The following is a 14054-nucleotide window of genomic DNA, read 5'->3' as shown; positions in this document are numbered from 1 at the left end:
CGTTTTTAATTAAAATATTCATATTAATCAAGGATTTATTGACTTTTAATGCACCTTATTTCAAAATGTACAGAAATATGTGCTTTAAATGTCCTTTAGTTAAGATTATTTCATTTATTCACTATACTATTTATTACTAATGTCTCATTTCAGTTTTATTTTGGCTCTAGTTTTGTATTTATTCCAGTTTATATGAAAAGGTTCATGTAGTGTGGATTAAAATTCATATACAGAGTAAATACGTTTCACTAAACATGTTAAAAATAAGTTTGAGACAGTTGTCGGGAGCACGGTGGTCGTGACGCTGAAGGCGAGCGACCGTGGTGCTGTAGTTCGTTTATAGCCTAAGTTTAGCTTTTCAGTTCTGGCGCTTTTATTTATGCTTCAAAATTCATCAACGTTATATTATTTTGTGAAGATTATCTTGATAGACAAAACGTGTAAGTTTCATGAACTATGATTGAACACAGAGCTTATTTTTTGCGATAATCCAAAAGCTTATGGAAAAATCCCATTGGCTTTTTGTCGAGGGAACCAGTTTCATGCTAACCGCCGATCCGCCTACAAAGTAAAGTCATAGTTCCCCCACTCTATTACATGACCATATCACTTCACCAAATGATTTCTGTTATTTCAAAGGTCTTACAACAGCAAAATAACCAAAACCCACAACGACACTGGCCAAACAAATAAATATAGTAAACAAATGGATAAAAACGACAGATCATGTCCATGTTTTTGCCACAAAATTACGCTTTATTATGTACACGGAAAGCACATACTATATCTCTCCCGCTCTTTCTCCCTCACAGACCGCACACACATAACAGTTTGCACACAAGCTAACATACATCGCGCTAATGTTGTTAGCGCTACTCTGACGATTTTATCAGTAAACAACTTAAAAACTACATGACTTCTCACAAGCGAGGTAACAACAACGGCACTGTTCGTGAACAAAAGGAACCAAGTTTCACTAAAACTAGAGACATTGCTGCCGAACATTATTGAGAGACGCACAGAGGTAATCTCTCTCTCTCTCTCTCTCATAACTTGGTTATTAACTGTATTAACTGCATTATTAGTCTGTTATCAACGGCTCAAGCCTCAGTTACTAGGTTTAAAATGACGTTTTGGAATTAGCAACGGAGGTGTTGGATGAAATGCAGAAGAAATAATCCTACTCACAATAGCGATTTAAGTAGCATTTATGTAAGGAATAATATATATATGTATGGAATAATTGACGACGGGCCGTTGAATTATTTAAAAAAAAAATATATATATATATATTGCATATGTAATCATGTATATATATATATATATATATATATATATATATATATATATATATATATATAGTTTTAAATTAAACTAGACTTGGTTTACTTTAATGTTGACCTCAACTACTTTAAAATACAAGCAGCTTGTTTTCTACACTTTGATAGCAAGTGATCACAGACCAATTTCCACATTTAAAAGCTAAATGCACTACTAAAGCCATTTCACTGTAACTGGAAGCAAATGGGAGTGCCACAGTAAACCAGCTCAGTATCACGCACACGCTACAGATTTAGAGAAAGACAGTAGTCAGCAGGAGGGCCGTGGCAGGAGCCTCTCATCCCAGACCTCAGCAGGTGAGGAGCTGCGAGCAGTGAGAGATGAGGAAAGTGAGCTGTTTGGCGCACAGCGAGAGATCTGCTCCCCTGTCGAACAGTGCTAAGAACACAGAGTTACAACAGATGATGAGATTTCATCACTCAGGCAGATAAGCTCGCCCGAACGCTGCGCTGCGATCGCTAGAGTGCTGGCGACAACCTCAAACTTTTTCTTTCACATTCTGTCGAGGAGTTATTTTTACTTTTCTTGTCCTACTTCACATTTTTAAAAGCGATACAGCTATGAATACAAGATTTCAGAGAAGAAAATTCAGTTGCTGAGATGATACTAGGGTTGACATAATACCGAAACAGTATCAATACCAGTGAAATACAGTTTTGATGCAACAACAAAACTATTCTACTCAAAAAACCATATGCCATTAATTTTCATATTATGACTTACAACAGATAAATGGATGATATTCTGTGCAATTTTCTAAACAAAAATAAAACACTAAAAACTAAAACCAGTTGTTTTAAATGCTACAAGTGAATTTAGGAATCACTGCATTTTGATGTACACATTTTATATGCATTATTACATATGAAAAATGGATCAATTCTCACTATTAACTAGTTGCTTATTAGCATGCCTATTATTAAAATATTGGCTGTTTATTAGTACTTAAAAATCACATATTCTGCATGACCATATTCTACATTCCTAATCCTACCCAATACCTAGACTTAACAACTACCTTACTAACTATTAATATGCAGCAAATTAGTAGTTTATTTAGGCAAAAGCTTCTAAAAGGAGGAAGAATTGGACCTTAAAACAAAGTGTGAGCGAAATTACATTTGAATTATTAAACTATTAGTGTTTGTAAAGATTAACATTAAGCAAGCATTTAAATGACTATTTATAACTTATTTTATATACGTATATACAGGTGCATCTCAATAAATTAGAATGTCTTGGAAAAGTTCATTTATTTCAGTAATTCAACTCAAATTGTGAAACTCGTGTATTAAATAAAATCAATGCACACAGACTGAAGTAGTTTAAGTCTTTGGTTCTTTTAATTGTGATGATTTTGGCTCACATTTAACAAAAACCCACCAATTCACTATCTCAGCAAATTAGAATACTTCATAAGACCAATAAAAAATACATTTTTAGTGAATTGTTGGCCTTCTGGAAAGTATGTTAATTTACTGTATATGTACTCAATACTTGGTAGGGGCTCCTTTTGCTTTAATTACTGCCTTCGGCGTGGCATGGAGGTGATCAGTTTGTGGCACTGCTGAGGTGGTATGGAAGCCCAGGTTTCTTTGACAGTGGCCTTCAGATGCTCTATGGGGTTCAGGTCTGGTGAGTTTGCTGGCCAGTCTAGCACACCAACACCATGGTCATTTAACCAACTTTTGGTGCTTTTGGCAGTGTGGGCAGGTGCCAAATCCTGCTGGAAAATGAAATCAGCATCTTTAAAAAGCTGGTCAGCAGAAGGAAGCATGAAGTGCTCCAAAATTTCTTGGTAAACAGGTGCAGTGACTTGGGTTTTCAAAAAACACAATGGACCAACACCAGCAGATGACATCACAGATTGTGGAAACTTAACACTGGACTTCAAGCAACTTGGGCTATGAGCTTCTCCACCCGTCCTCCAGACTCTAGGACCTTGGTTTCCAAATGAAATACAAAACATGCTCTCATCTGAAAAGAGGACTTTGGACCACTGGGCAACAGTCCAGTTCTTCTTCTCCTTAGCCCAGGTAAGACGCCTCTGACGTTGTCTGTGGTTCAGGAGTGGCTTAACAAGAGGAATACGACAACTGTAGCCAAATTCCTTGACCCGTCTGTGTGTGGTGGCTCTTGTTGCCTTGACCCCAGCCTCAGTCCATTCCTTGTGAAGTTCACCCAAATTCTTGAATCGATTTTGCTTAACAATCCTCATAAGGCTGTGGTTCTCTCGGCTGGTTATGCATCTTTTTCTTCCACACCATTTCCTTCCACTCAACTTTCTGTTAACATGCTTGGATACAGCACTCTGTGAACAGCCAGCTTCTTTGGTATTGCATGTTTGTGGCTTACCCTCCTTGTGAAGGGTGTCAATGATTGTCTTCTGGACAACTGTCAGATCAGCAGTCTTCCCCATGATTGTGTAGCCCAGTGAACCAAACTGAGAGACCATTTTGAAGGCTCAGGAAACCTTTGCATGTGTTTTGAGTTGATTAACTGATTGACATGCCACCATATTCTAATTTGTTGAGATCACCACAATTAAAAGAACCAAAGACTTAAACTACTTCAGTCTGTGTGCATTGAATTTATTTAATACACGAATTTCACAATTTGAGTTGAATTACTGAAATAAATGAACTTTTCCAAGACATTCTAATTTATTGATATGCACCTGTATAATATAAAATTAAATTAAAACAAAAGCATACAGTCTTCAAGTATATCTCAATGAAATAAATGTTGCTTTAAGCTTTTATAAAACAATGATACAACAGAGTATTAAAATAAAGAATGAAGAAATAATATTTTTGTTTATGTTGTTTGATTAATTATGACAACACCAGCAGATGACATCACAGATTGTGGAAACTTAACACTGGACTTCAAGCAACTTGGGCTATGAGCTTCTCCACCCGTCCTCCAGACTCTAGGACCTTGGTTTCCAAATGAAATACAAAACATGCTCTCATCTGAAAAGAGGACTTTGGACCACTGGGCAACAGTCCAGTTCTTCTTCTCCTTAGCCCAGGTAAGACGCCTCTGACGTTGTCTGTGGTTCAGGAGTGGCTTAACAAGAGGAATACGACAACTGTAGCCAAATTCCTTGACCCGTCTGTGTGTGGTGGCTCTTGTTGCCTTGACCCCAGCCTCAGTCCATTCCTTGTGAAGTTCACCCAAATTCTTGAATCGATTTTGCTTAACAATCCTCATAAGGCTGTGGTTCTCTCGGCTGGTTATGCATCTTTTTCTTCCACACCATTTCCTTCCACTCAACTTTCTGTTAACATGCTTGGATACAGCACTCTGTGAACAGCCAGCTTCTTTGGTATTGCATGTTTGTGGCTTACCCTCCTTGTGAAGGGTGTCAATGATTGTCTTCTGGACAACTGTCAGATCAGCAGTCTTCCCCATGATTGTGTAGCCCAGTGAACCAAACTGAGAGACCATTTTGAAGGCTCAGGAAACCTTTGCATGTGTTTTGAGTTGATTAACTGATTGACATGCCACCATATTCTAATTTGTTGAGATCACCACAATTAAAAGAACCAAAGACTTAAACTACTTCAGTCTGTGTGCATTGAATTTATTTAATACACGAATTTCACAATTTGAGTTGAATTACTGAAATAAATGAACTTTTCCAAGACATTCTAATTTATTGATATGCACCTGTATAATATAAAATTAAATTAAAACAAAAGCATACAGTCTTCAAGTATATCTCAATGAAATAAATGTTGCTTTAAGCTTTTATAAAACAATGATACAACAGAGTATTAAAATAAAGAATGAAGAAATAATATTTTTTGTTTATGTTGTTTGATTAATTATGACAATATCAGCAGATATATTAGGTTAAAATACACTTGCAATTGATTTTGTGGCACAAATCTGCTGTTTTTGTTTACACTGAGAAAACAAAAATATACAACGTACATTATACAGTATCTAGTGGTTACTAGTGACTCAAAATAGCCTCCTTCATAAGTTTGCGAACCCTTGGTTCTTAATACTGTGTGGTTACCTGGATGGTCTACGACTGTTTTTTGTTTTGTGATGGTTGTTCATGATTACCTTGTTTGTTCTGAACAGTTAAACTGAGCACTGTTCTTCAGGAAAAAATCCTCCATGTCCTGCAGATTCTTCAGTTTTCCAGCATCTTTTGCACATTTGAACCCTTTCCAGCAGTGACTGTATGATTTTAAGATCCATCTTTTCACACTGAGGACAATTGAGGGACTCGAACACAACTATTAAAAAAAGGTTCAAACATTCATTGATGCTCCAGAAGGAAACACTATGCATTAAAGGGATAGTTCACCCAAAAATGAAAATTCTGTCATCATTTACTCACCCTCAAGTAATTCCAAACCTGTATGAATTTCTTTGTTCTGCCGAACACAAAGGAAGATATTTTTAAGAAAGTTTGTGACCAGGCTGTTTTGGGGCACCATTGACTTCCATAGTAGGAAAAAAAAATACCATGGAAGTCAATGGTGCCCCAGAACTGCTCTGTTTCCCACATTCTTCAGAATATCTTCCTTTGTGTTCAGCAGAACAAAGACATTCATACAGGTTTGGAATTACTTGAGGGTGAGTAAATGATGACAGAATTTTCATTTTTGGGTGAACTATCCCTTTAAGAGCCGGGGGGTGAAAACTTTTTAAATTTGAAGATCAAAGTAAATTGTACTTGTCTTCCGGGAAACATGCAAGTATCTTCTGTTTCTTCCGAAGGGCAGTACTAAATGGAAAAAAAAAAGAAAGATATTTCTACAGAATAAGGAAAATTTGGACATCTTCAGAAGTTTTCACCCCCCAGCTCTTAATGCATTGTGTTTCCTTCTGGAGCATCAGTGAATGTTTGAACCTTTTTTAATAGTTGTGTTTGAGTCCCTCAATTGTCCTCAGTGTGAAAAGATGGATCTCAAAATCATACAGTCACTAGGGCTGGGCGATATATCGCATGTGACTGTCACGCGCATCTCGTCAGTAAAGCCGGTTCCTTGATTAGTCCTAAATCTCCATCACCTACTTTCAAATGGAGCGGCATTTAATATACGGAGCCGAAGTTGACTGACAAGCTACGCAATATCGCGTTCATTATCGAAGGCAATTCATCTGCAATAATGAACGCAATATTGTGTAGCTTGTCAGTGAACTACGGCTCTGTGTATTAAATGCCGCTCCATTTGAAAGCAGGTGATGGAGATTTACCGCTAATCACAGAACCGGCTTTATTGACGAGATGCGCATGATCATTGCGTTTGATATATCACCCAGCCCTAACAGTCACTGCTGGAAAGAGTTCAAATATGCAACAGATGCTGGAAAACTGAAGAAACTGCAGGACCTGGAGGATTTTTCCGAAGAACAATGTGCAGTTTAACTGTTCAGAACAAACAAGGGACTCATGAACAACCATAACACACACACACACACACAAAAAAGTCCTAGATCATGCAGGTAATCACAGACAGTATTAAGAACAAAGGGTTTCCAATCTTTTGAAGGGGGTTATTTTAATAATTTCAGCTAATATTTTGTTTTGTGGACTATTTGTAAACATCTTTTATGTAAAATATCTTACTCAGTACAGTAAGTAAATATAACATGCATTTTGTATGATCTCTCTTAGGGATGCACCGATACCACTTTTTCCAGTACTCGCCCGATACGATACTTTTATTTTTGGTACTTGTCGATACCGAGTACCAATACCGATATTTTCATTGCATTTGTAAATTTTTTAAATATTGGGTACAGAAACCAAAAGTGTATTTATAATGTTAGTTGGTTAACTTAATTTATCAAACAGATGCAGTCAAACCAAAATTTATTCAGACACCTTCAACATTTCTCACGTTATCGCAGTTTATTCGCTATAGTTTATGGCAGTAAAATATGACAAGAACTCAGAGTTAAACAGTGTCAGAACAAATTCAGCTCGATAATATCAGATAACTTTGATAGAAAGGTATGTGATGGATTACAATCAACCAAAATTATTCAGACAGCTGTTAGTATGAAAATATTTACACAACTATCAATACTTTGTCAGGCAACCCTTAGCCTTAATGACAGCCTGTAGTCTCCTGGGCAAGCTGTCAACTAGGTTCATGCAAACCTGAACTTCAGTTTTTTTCCCCAGACTCAGTCTGAATAATTTTTGGTTCCAAATTTGTATCAATTTTATTGGTAGTCCACTGTATGAAGAATTTTTGGATATAATATGGTCACAGTTTACTTTATTTTGCTATCCTCACTTACATAAATTAACTATAGTGTCCTGCACCCACTAGTAAAAAATATCAAAAATTATATTTGGTCTCTGAATAATTTTTGGTTTGACTGTATATCCTTCGATTATTTTCACACTTAATTATGCACATTAAAATGTATTTTACAAGTTTTTGTTACTTTCACTGTTCTTTTTTTTTTTTTTGCTCTATGGTATTAGAGCTGCTAAAATCACGCGTTTTGCTGTAATAATGCAGGGAACCACTCGTTATAAATCTCCTAATTGTGATATTTTCAGAAATAGAAGTCACGTTTTTCTTTGCTTTTCTTTCTAATGCAGAAACACTCATGAAGCAAGCAAAACATGCACAACGCATGTATCGGTATCGGTGCATCCCTAATCTCTCTTATTTTGCTAAAATTTTTCACAGATTCTGCAAAGGGTTTCCAAACTTTCACATGCCACTGTATATATAAGTATCAAGTTTGTACAAAGGTACTTTCGACATCTCTAGATGATACAGATTAATTTCCGGTCAGAGGCCATCCTCATTCCAATCCATAGAGAGAAATTTAATTTTTTTCCTAACTGGCTTCCCGAAGAATGGATGAAAGAGACTGAGTCTTAACAGGCCCTTGTGCTAATATTACCATCAGCACCTGAAAGAGACGAGGATAGGAGAAATGAGCATGCAAATGGAAAAATCGCTTCAATCAGCCGCCTCTCTTTGCATTTCAATGCGCCGGCAGATGCTTTAATGAAATGCTTTCTCTTATTCTCTCTCTTGTGCTGACCTCTAGCAACCCTCGACTCCGATGGCTACGCATCTTTCCGACTGTCTGAGGTTATGAGAGGTGTTGGCCTTACGCTTGAACGGCTCCTCTGGAGCGAACACTTCTGTGTGACATTTCCCAGAGGCTAGGAGGCGGTGATGCAAGCATATTTAATTACAGTGCCCCAATCAAACCATTAATTATCTAATTCTAATACAACCCCAGGGAAGCAAAACCAGCAATTTTTGTGTTGCCTCAGTCACTCTGTAAATCATCGTATTCGCGTCTGAGAAACAGTTCTATTACAACCAAAATAACATTTAAGTGAATTAAAATATGCTAGCAAGAGACAACCACTAAAAGAATCTGGCTGAGCAGAATAAAGAGCTCAACAACTACCAACCAGAATATGAAATTGCCTTCTGTTCAATTAATTGAATAACACCGTCATGAATAAAAGAGTACATCAAATGTATTAGCTGCTGATTGACAATCAAACTGACTTCAAATTTTAAAAACCCATTTCATTAAAGGATTGAGGTCAACTAGTTAATATTCAGCCAACAAGAATTGAAAAAATTGAAGAGGATGAATTAAAGGGGTGGTTGACTGTGATTTCACTTTTTTAGCGTTAGTTAGTGTGTAATGTTGCTGTTTGAGCATAAACAATATCTGCAAAGTTATGAAGCTGAAGGTTCAATGCAAACAGAGATATCGTCTTTTCAAATTCTGGCAGTTTAATGCCTACAAAAACGACTGGTAAGGGACTACAACGAGTTACTTCCCAGGTCCGTTATGTCAAGAACCCAGAATTTTACATAAACCCCGCCCCCGGGAACTGCTTTAGAGAAGAGGAAGAGGAAATTAGGGGTGTGCGTAAAAATCTCTACATATATGAATCGTGACTCTGTCTTTTTTTTTTTTTTTTTTTGATGCTTTATGCAAATGTATGTTTTTTTTTTGTTATCAACATTTTTTATTTTTCATACATAACATCCAAAATAAAAAAAACAAACAAACAAAAAAACAACAACAACAGACACATACTCAATATCTCAAAGTCCAGTCAAAGGGAGGGAGAGAGGGAAGGAGTGACTCTGTCTTCTAATGATTCTAATGAATTCACAAGTTTCAAAACCAATGTTCTAGCAGCGGTTCTTAATACTGTTCCTCGCATCCCCCTGCTCTGCATCTCTCTCTCTCTCATTCAGTTCATCAGCCGTACTGTATTAAAGCTTTAATCAGGATAAAACCATATATTAAAAGCTAACATAGTAGCATTTACAAATAACAGCATATATAAAAGTATGAGACAACAACAAACAAAAAACTTAGGCCTATCATTAAAAGCCGTGCTTGCACAGGTTCTGCGTGATCCTCTTCAATAATATCCTGCACGTCTCAATCGGGCTCAAACTGATAAGCAATATAGACAACGCCATTGTTTACAATACAACCGGAGCACATGCCGCTGAGCTGAGGGGCGGGACGTTCAGACGCACCCTGGAGGCTGTTTAGCATCCCCGCTAATTAAAAGCCGTGCTTGCACAGGTTCTGCGTGATCCTCTTCACTAATATCCTGCGGGTCTCAATCGGGCTCAAACTGATAAGCAATATAAGGCCCTTTCGTACCGCAGGAACCTTTTCATAGTACCCAAACTAATTGTGGAACTACCCACTTTTTGGCGTTCGCACCGCGGGAACTAGGAACTGTTTTAGTTCCCAGAACTCCGTTTGGAGGAACTAATTAGCTTCTACTTCAGAGTAAGGTCTAAAACAGTTCCATAGGAACTATCGTGACGTAAGTGTATGCTGATTGGCTAAACGCGTACGAAAACGCCCTCACCCACCATGATTTAAAACGCTGCGTAAACACATACTGTGTAAACATCGCATTAACTTATATTTCGCCATAATGGAGAACAGCGATAGATGGACGGACGCTGAAGTGAAGGCACTTTTGAACATTTTGAACTCCTTTCCGATCTTTCAATCGCTTGATGTATACGTTACGTCGACATTCCATGTCCATTATTGTGAACCCCGCAAGACACAACAAAAACACAGCTCCGATCACAGCGTCCTCCATCCTCCTGTTGTTAACGTTGTCCTTCTTTGTTTTCGTTGTTGAACGCCGCGCACAAATGACGTCGCTGTCAACCGGCTTACGTCACTTCTTAGTACCCACTGTCGGTGCGAATGCAACTCTTTAAATGGTACTGGGAAATAGTTCGCGCAAAATCGTCCCAGTACTTTAGTACTGTACTTTTAGTTCTGGAACTAAAGCGGTGCGAAAGGGGCTATAGACAACGCCATTGTTTACAATACAACCGGAGCACATGCCGCTGAGGTGAGGGGCGGGACGTTCAGATGCACCCTGGAGGCTGTTTAGCCAATCACAACACTCTGGGTCAGCTAACCAATCAGAGCCAATCGTGTATTTCTGAGGGAGGGGCTTCATAAAAGCAGGAAATGACCAGCGCGTTTAGAGGAGAAGGGACAGAGCGGTGTGGAATAAAGGTAAATTATGTGAAAAATAATGCGTTTTTTAACAAACAAAGCATTAACACAATCAAGCCTAGAAAAAAAAAGTCAACCACCTCTTTAAGTCCTGCTTTGTAAATTCAGCAAGACAAATCAGTGAAATGCATTTCAAGGCCATAAGGCAGTTAATGTTGGTCCGTATTAAAAAAAAGCAAACTTGAAGGGGCAATTTTTACAATTGTGTGACATGAGTGTTTCAACTTTAATTTTATTAGGCTATGAGAATACTTTTTTGCACAAAGAAAACAAAAATAACAACTTTATTCAACAATTTCTTCTTCATAACATTACAGTTGAACTACTGATGGACTATCACAACAATTAACAATGTCCTTACTACCTTTCTGGGCCTTGAATGCGTCAGTTTTTGACTGTCTATGCAGGGTCATAGAAAGCTCTCGAAATTCATCAAAAATATCTTAATTGGAGTTCCCAAGATGAACGAAGGTCTTACGGGTTTGAAATGACATGAGGGTGGGTAATTAATGACAGAATTTTCATTTTTGTGTGAACTATCCCTTTAAGTGTTCTGAAGCCCAAAATTCACTGCTTGAAATATAAATCAGATTCACTGAAATGATATGACTCAAAAGAAAAGAAATGGATCTCACTACTTCTCTCATGAACAAACAAAGGAAAGCCATCTCAGATGATACAATTTCAGTAAACAACAAATTTCAGTGTGGTCTTCTGATAAACCTTCAGAAGACTTGGAATATAGCATACCACTTGCATGATACTTTAACGGTGCTTTTGCATCCTTTTTGTAGCTAAACCAATCAAGTCCTTATTCACCTCCATTAAATTAAAAGGAGTGTCCAGGATATTTTTTCGCTTTTTGTGATTCAGAGAAAAAAAATTCAATGTCCTATGAGTTTGTAATAACACAGGGATAAGAAAATACAGACAAATAATGGCAAAATATATAATTTAAAAATGATTTCAAAGGATTGAGGTCAACAAGAATTCAAATTGAGATGATGAATTCAGCTAAAAAAGTCTGTGACCTGCATTTCAGGGCATGTCCATTTGACAGTTAAATTGGCACTGGCTTTCAGCTTGATATTTAATAAAAAAAAGAAAAAAAAGAAAGTGCACACTTAAAGAGGCAACTACTAACCAAGTAGGGCGGACATATTCTGGAAGATCCTCAGAAGCTCAGGGGTGACGGCAGGGCTGTTCTCTAAAGTCACCAACCTGCATGGAGAGAAAGATCATGCCATTTAGAAAGCCTTCATTTAATATGCAATACCATTTTTCAATCAAAGATGTTGCTATGTCATCATTACATGGAAAAAAAAACCTTCAAATGATAGTAATATTACAATGAAAGAACTATGCTTTTAGTGTCCATGGAAACTCTACTACAGCAGCATCAATTCATAAAAAGGCCTGCTGCAAGCCAAACATCTTCTATCTTTAAACAAAACAGGCGATCTTTTATAAAAGCATTCCAGAAAATGAATGGATGCTGCTAAATTTGTTGAAGTGCTGCTATTTTTGATCCAGAGGCTACAGAGGAGTCTTTGTGCAGGTCGGGTTATTGTACAGAGCGACTCTCTTTGTCTCGATACAAGAGAGATAGAGTGACTCAGAGAAAATGATAAATGGACAGCAGGGAGGAACAACAAACCTAGAGAGCGAGTCTGAAGCCTTGAACTTAAAGGGGGGAAATAAACCCTCTTTAAAGAGATCGAGAAGAGAATGAGAAGACTGACAGAATGGAGAGAAAAGAAATTCACTCAGAAAGGAGATAAAGATGGGGGGTGTATGAATTACAGAGCTAGAAAAGAAATCTATGGTAAATACAAAGCAGCATTGAGCTTATCACAGACAATATCGATTAGTATGTAGGACACAGTTTAAAGATAAATTAATTTAATCGTAAGATTTCTCCTGACTCCGCATCTTCTTGTCGCTTGACAGCACAGCTAAGTGTAATGTGTGGCATTTATATATTAAAAAAAAGGGTTGTCTCCGTTCCTCTGAGGCACGACTCCAATGATTCATGCTATCATTCGCATCTGGACAGGCAATTTGTCTCACAAATCTTTTAAGCATTACGTGTGTCACTGGCTGACAGGACAAAGGATCCGACAGGATGGAAACAGCCACTAACTGGAAACCCATTTAGACTGAGGGTAGTTAATACCACTGCAATGCTTTAGCTGTATTCCTGAAGTTAGAAATTAGTTCAACAAAGATGACAAAGGACTGAATTGAAATGTGACACCCATCTCCTTAAGTCAAGCCTGTGAAAGGTCAATGAATTGGGTAAATCTCAACCTATTTAAAGGCTATGTAATATTGTACATGAAAATGTTGTTAAAATAAAAGTGCGAAAAAATGTACTCTTTATGTGCAATTCAGAATTGAATTGAACACCTTTTTTGAAAAACAAATGAAATTTAGTAAAAATAGAAATATTATGGCAGTCTTCAATTACATGATCCTTAAGAAATCATTCTAAAATGATGGTTTGCTACCTAAGAAACATTTCTTATTACTATCAATGTTGATAACACTTGTGCAGTGCTGATTAAAAATTTTGTGCAAACAGTGATAGGCCCCATCATGACAGAAACTGCACTTGTTAATTACAAATGGCTTCCTGCATCAGACCAAGGCTGCATCTCCTTTCCAGTTTCACTTGATCTTAATGCTGTGTTTGACACTGTAGCCCACAACATACTCAAAGACTGATTACAAAATTATACTTGTATGCAGTGACAGGCATTAAAATTATTTAACTTCTGCATGTTTGACTGTTACCTCTTTGTTTATTTAAATGAGGAATCATTTAAGATAGCACCAGTAAAGTATGGAGTGCCACAATGACCTGTCCTGGGCCTTCTGCTTTTTTCAGTATACATGCTGCCTCTTGGTAATATTATTAGAAAACATGGGACTAGTTTCTATTGCTGTGCTGATGATACTCAGCTATATATTTCATCAAGACCAGATGAATTATCTAAGATATCAGAGTGTGTTAAAGATGTGAAAGACCAGATGACCAGGAATTTTCTTCTATTAAATTTAGATAAGAAAGAGGTATTACTTACTGGACCAAAAACCTGTACAAAGAATCTCTTAGAATAAAATTTGCTTCTAGAAAGATGTACTGTTATTTCCTCAACAGTCAAAAACAT

General features: G+C 37.2%; 1 protein-coding gene across 1 annotated transcript in view; it reads right to left on the bottom strand.

Moving 5' to 3' along the window:
• Positions 1-14054, bottom strand: part of ipo11 (importin 11) — a 205409-nt gene that overhangs the window by 73837 nt on the left and 117518 nt on the right. Inside the window, exon 22 of the mRNA XM_058783964.1 lies at positions 12026-12102. Within this exon, the coding sequence (XP_058639947.1) occupies positions 12026-12102 (77 nt within the window). The remainder of the gene's footprint in view (positions 1-12025; positions 12103-14054) is intronic.

Source organism: Onychostoma macrolepis, chromosome 08 (genome assembly GCF_012432095.1).
Source record: "Onychostoma macrolepis isolate SWU-2019 chromosome 08, ASM1243209v1, whole genome shotgun sequence".
Classification (NCBI taxonomy): domain Eukaryota; kingdom Metazoa; phylum Chordata; class Actinopteri; order Cypriniformes; family Cyprinidae; genus Onychostoma; species Onychostoma macrolepis.
Note: the sequence above shows the minus strand (reverse complement) of the source record. Positions and strands in the feature narration are given on the sequence as shown.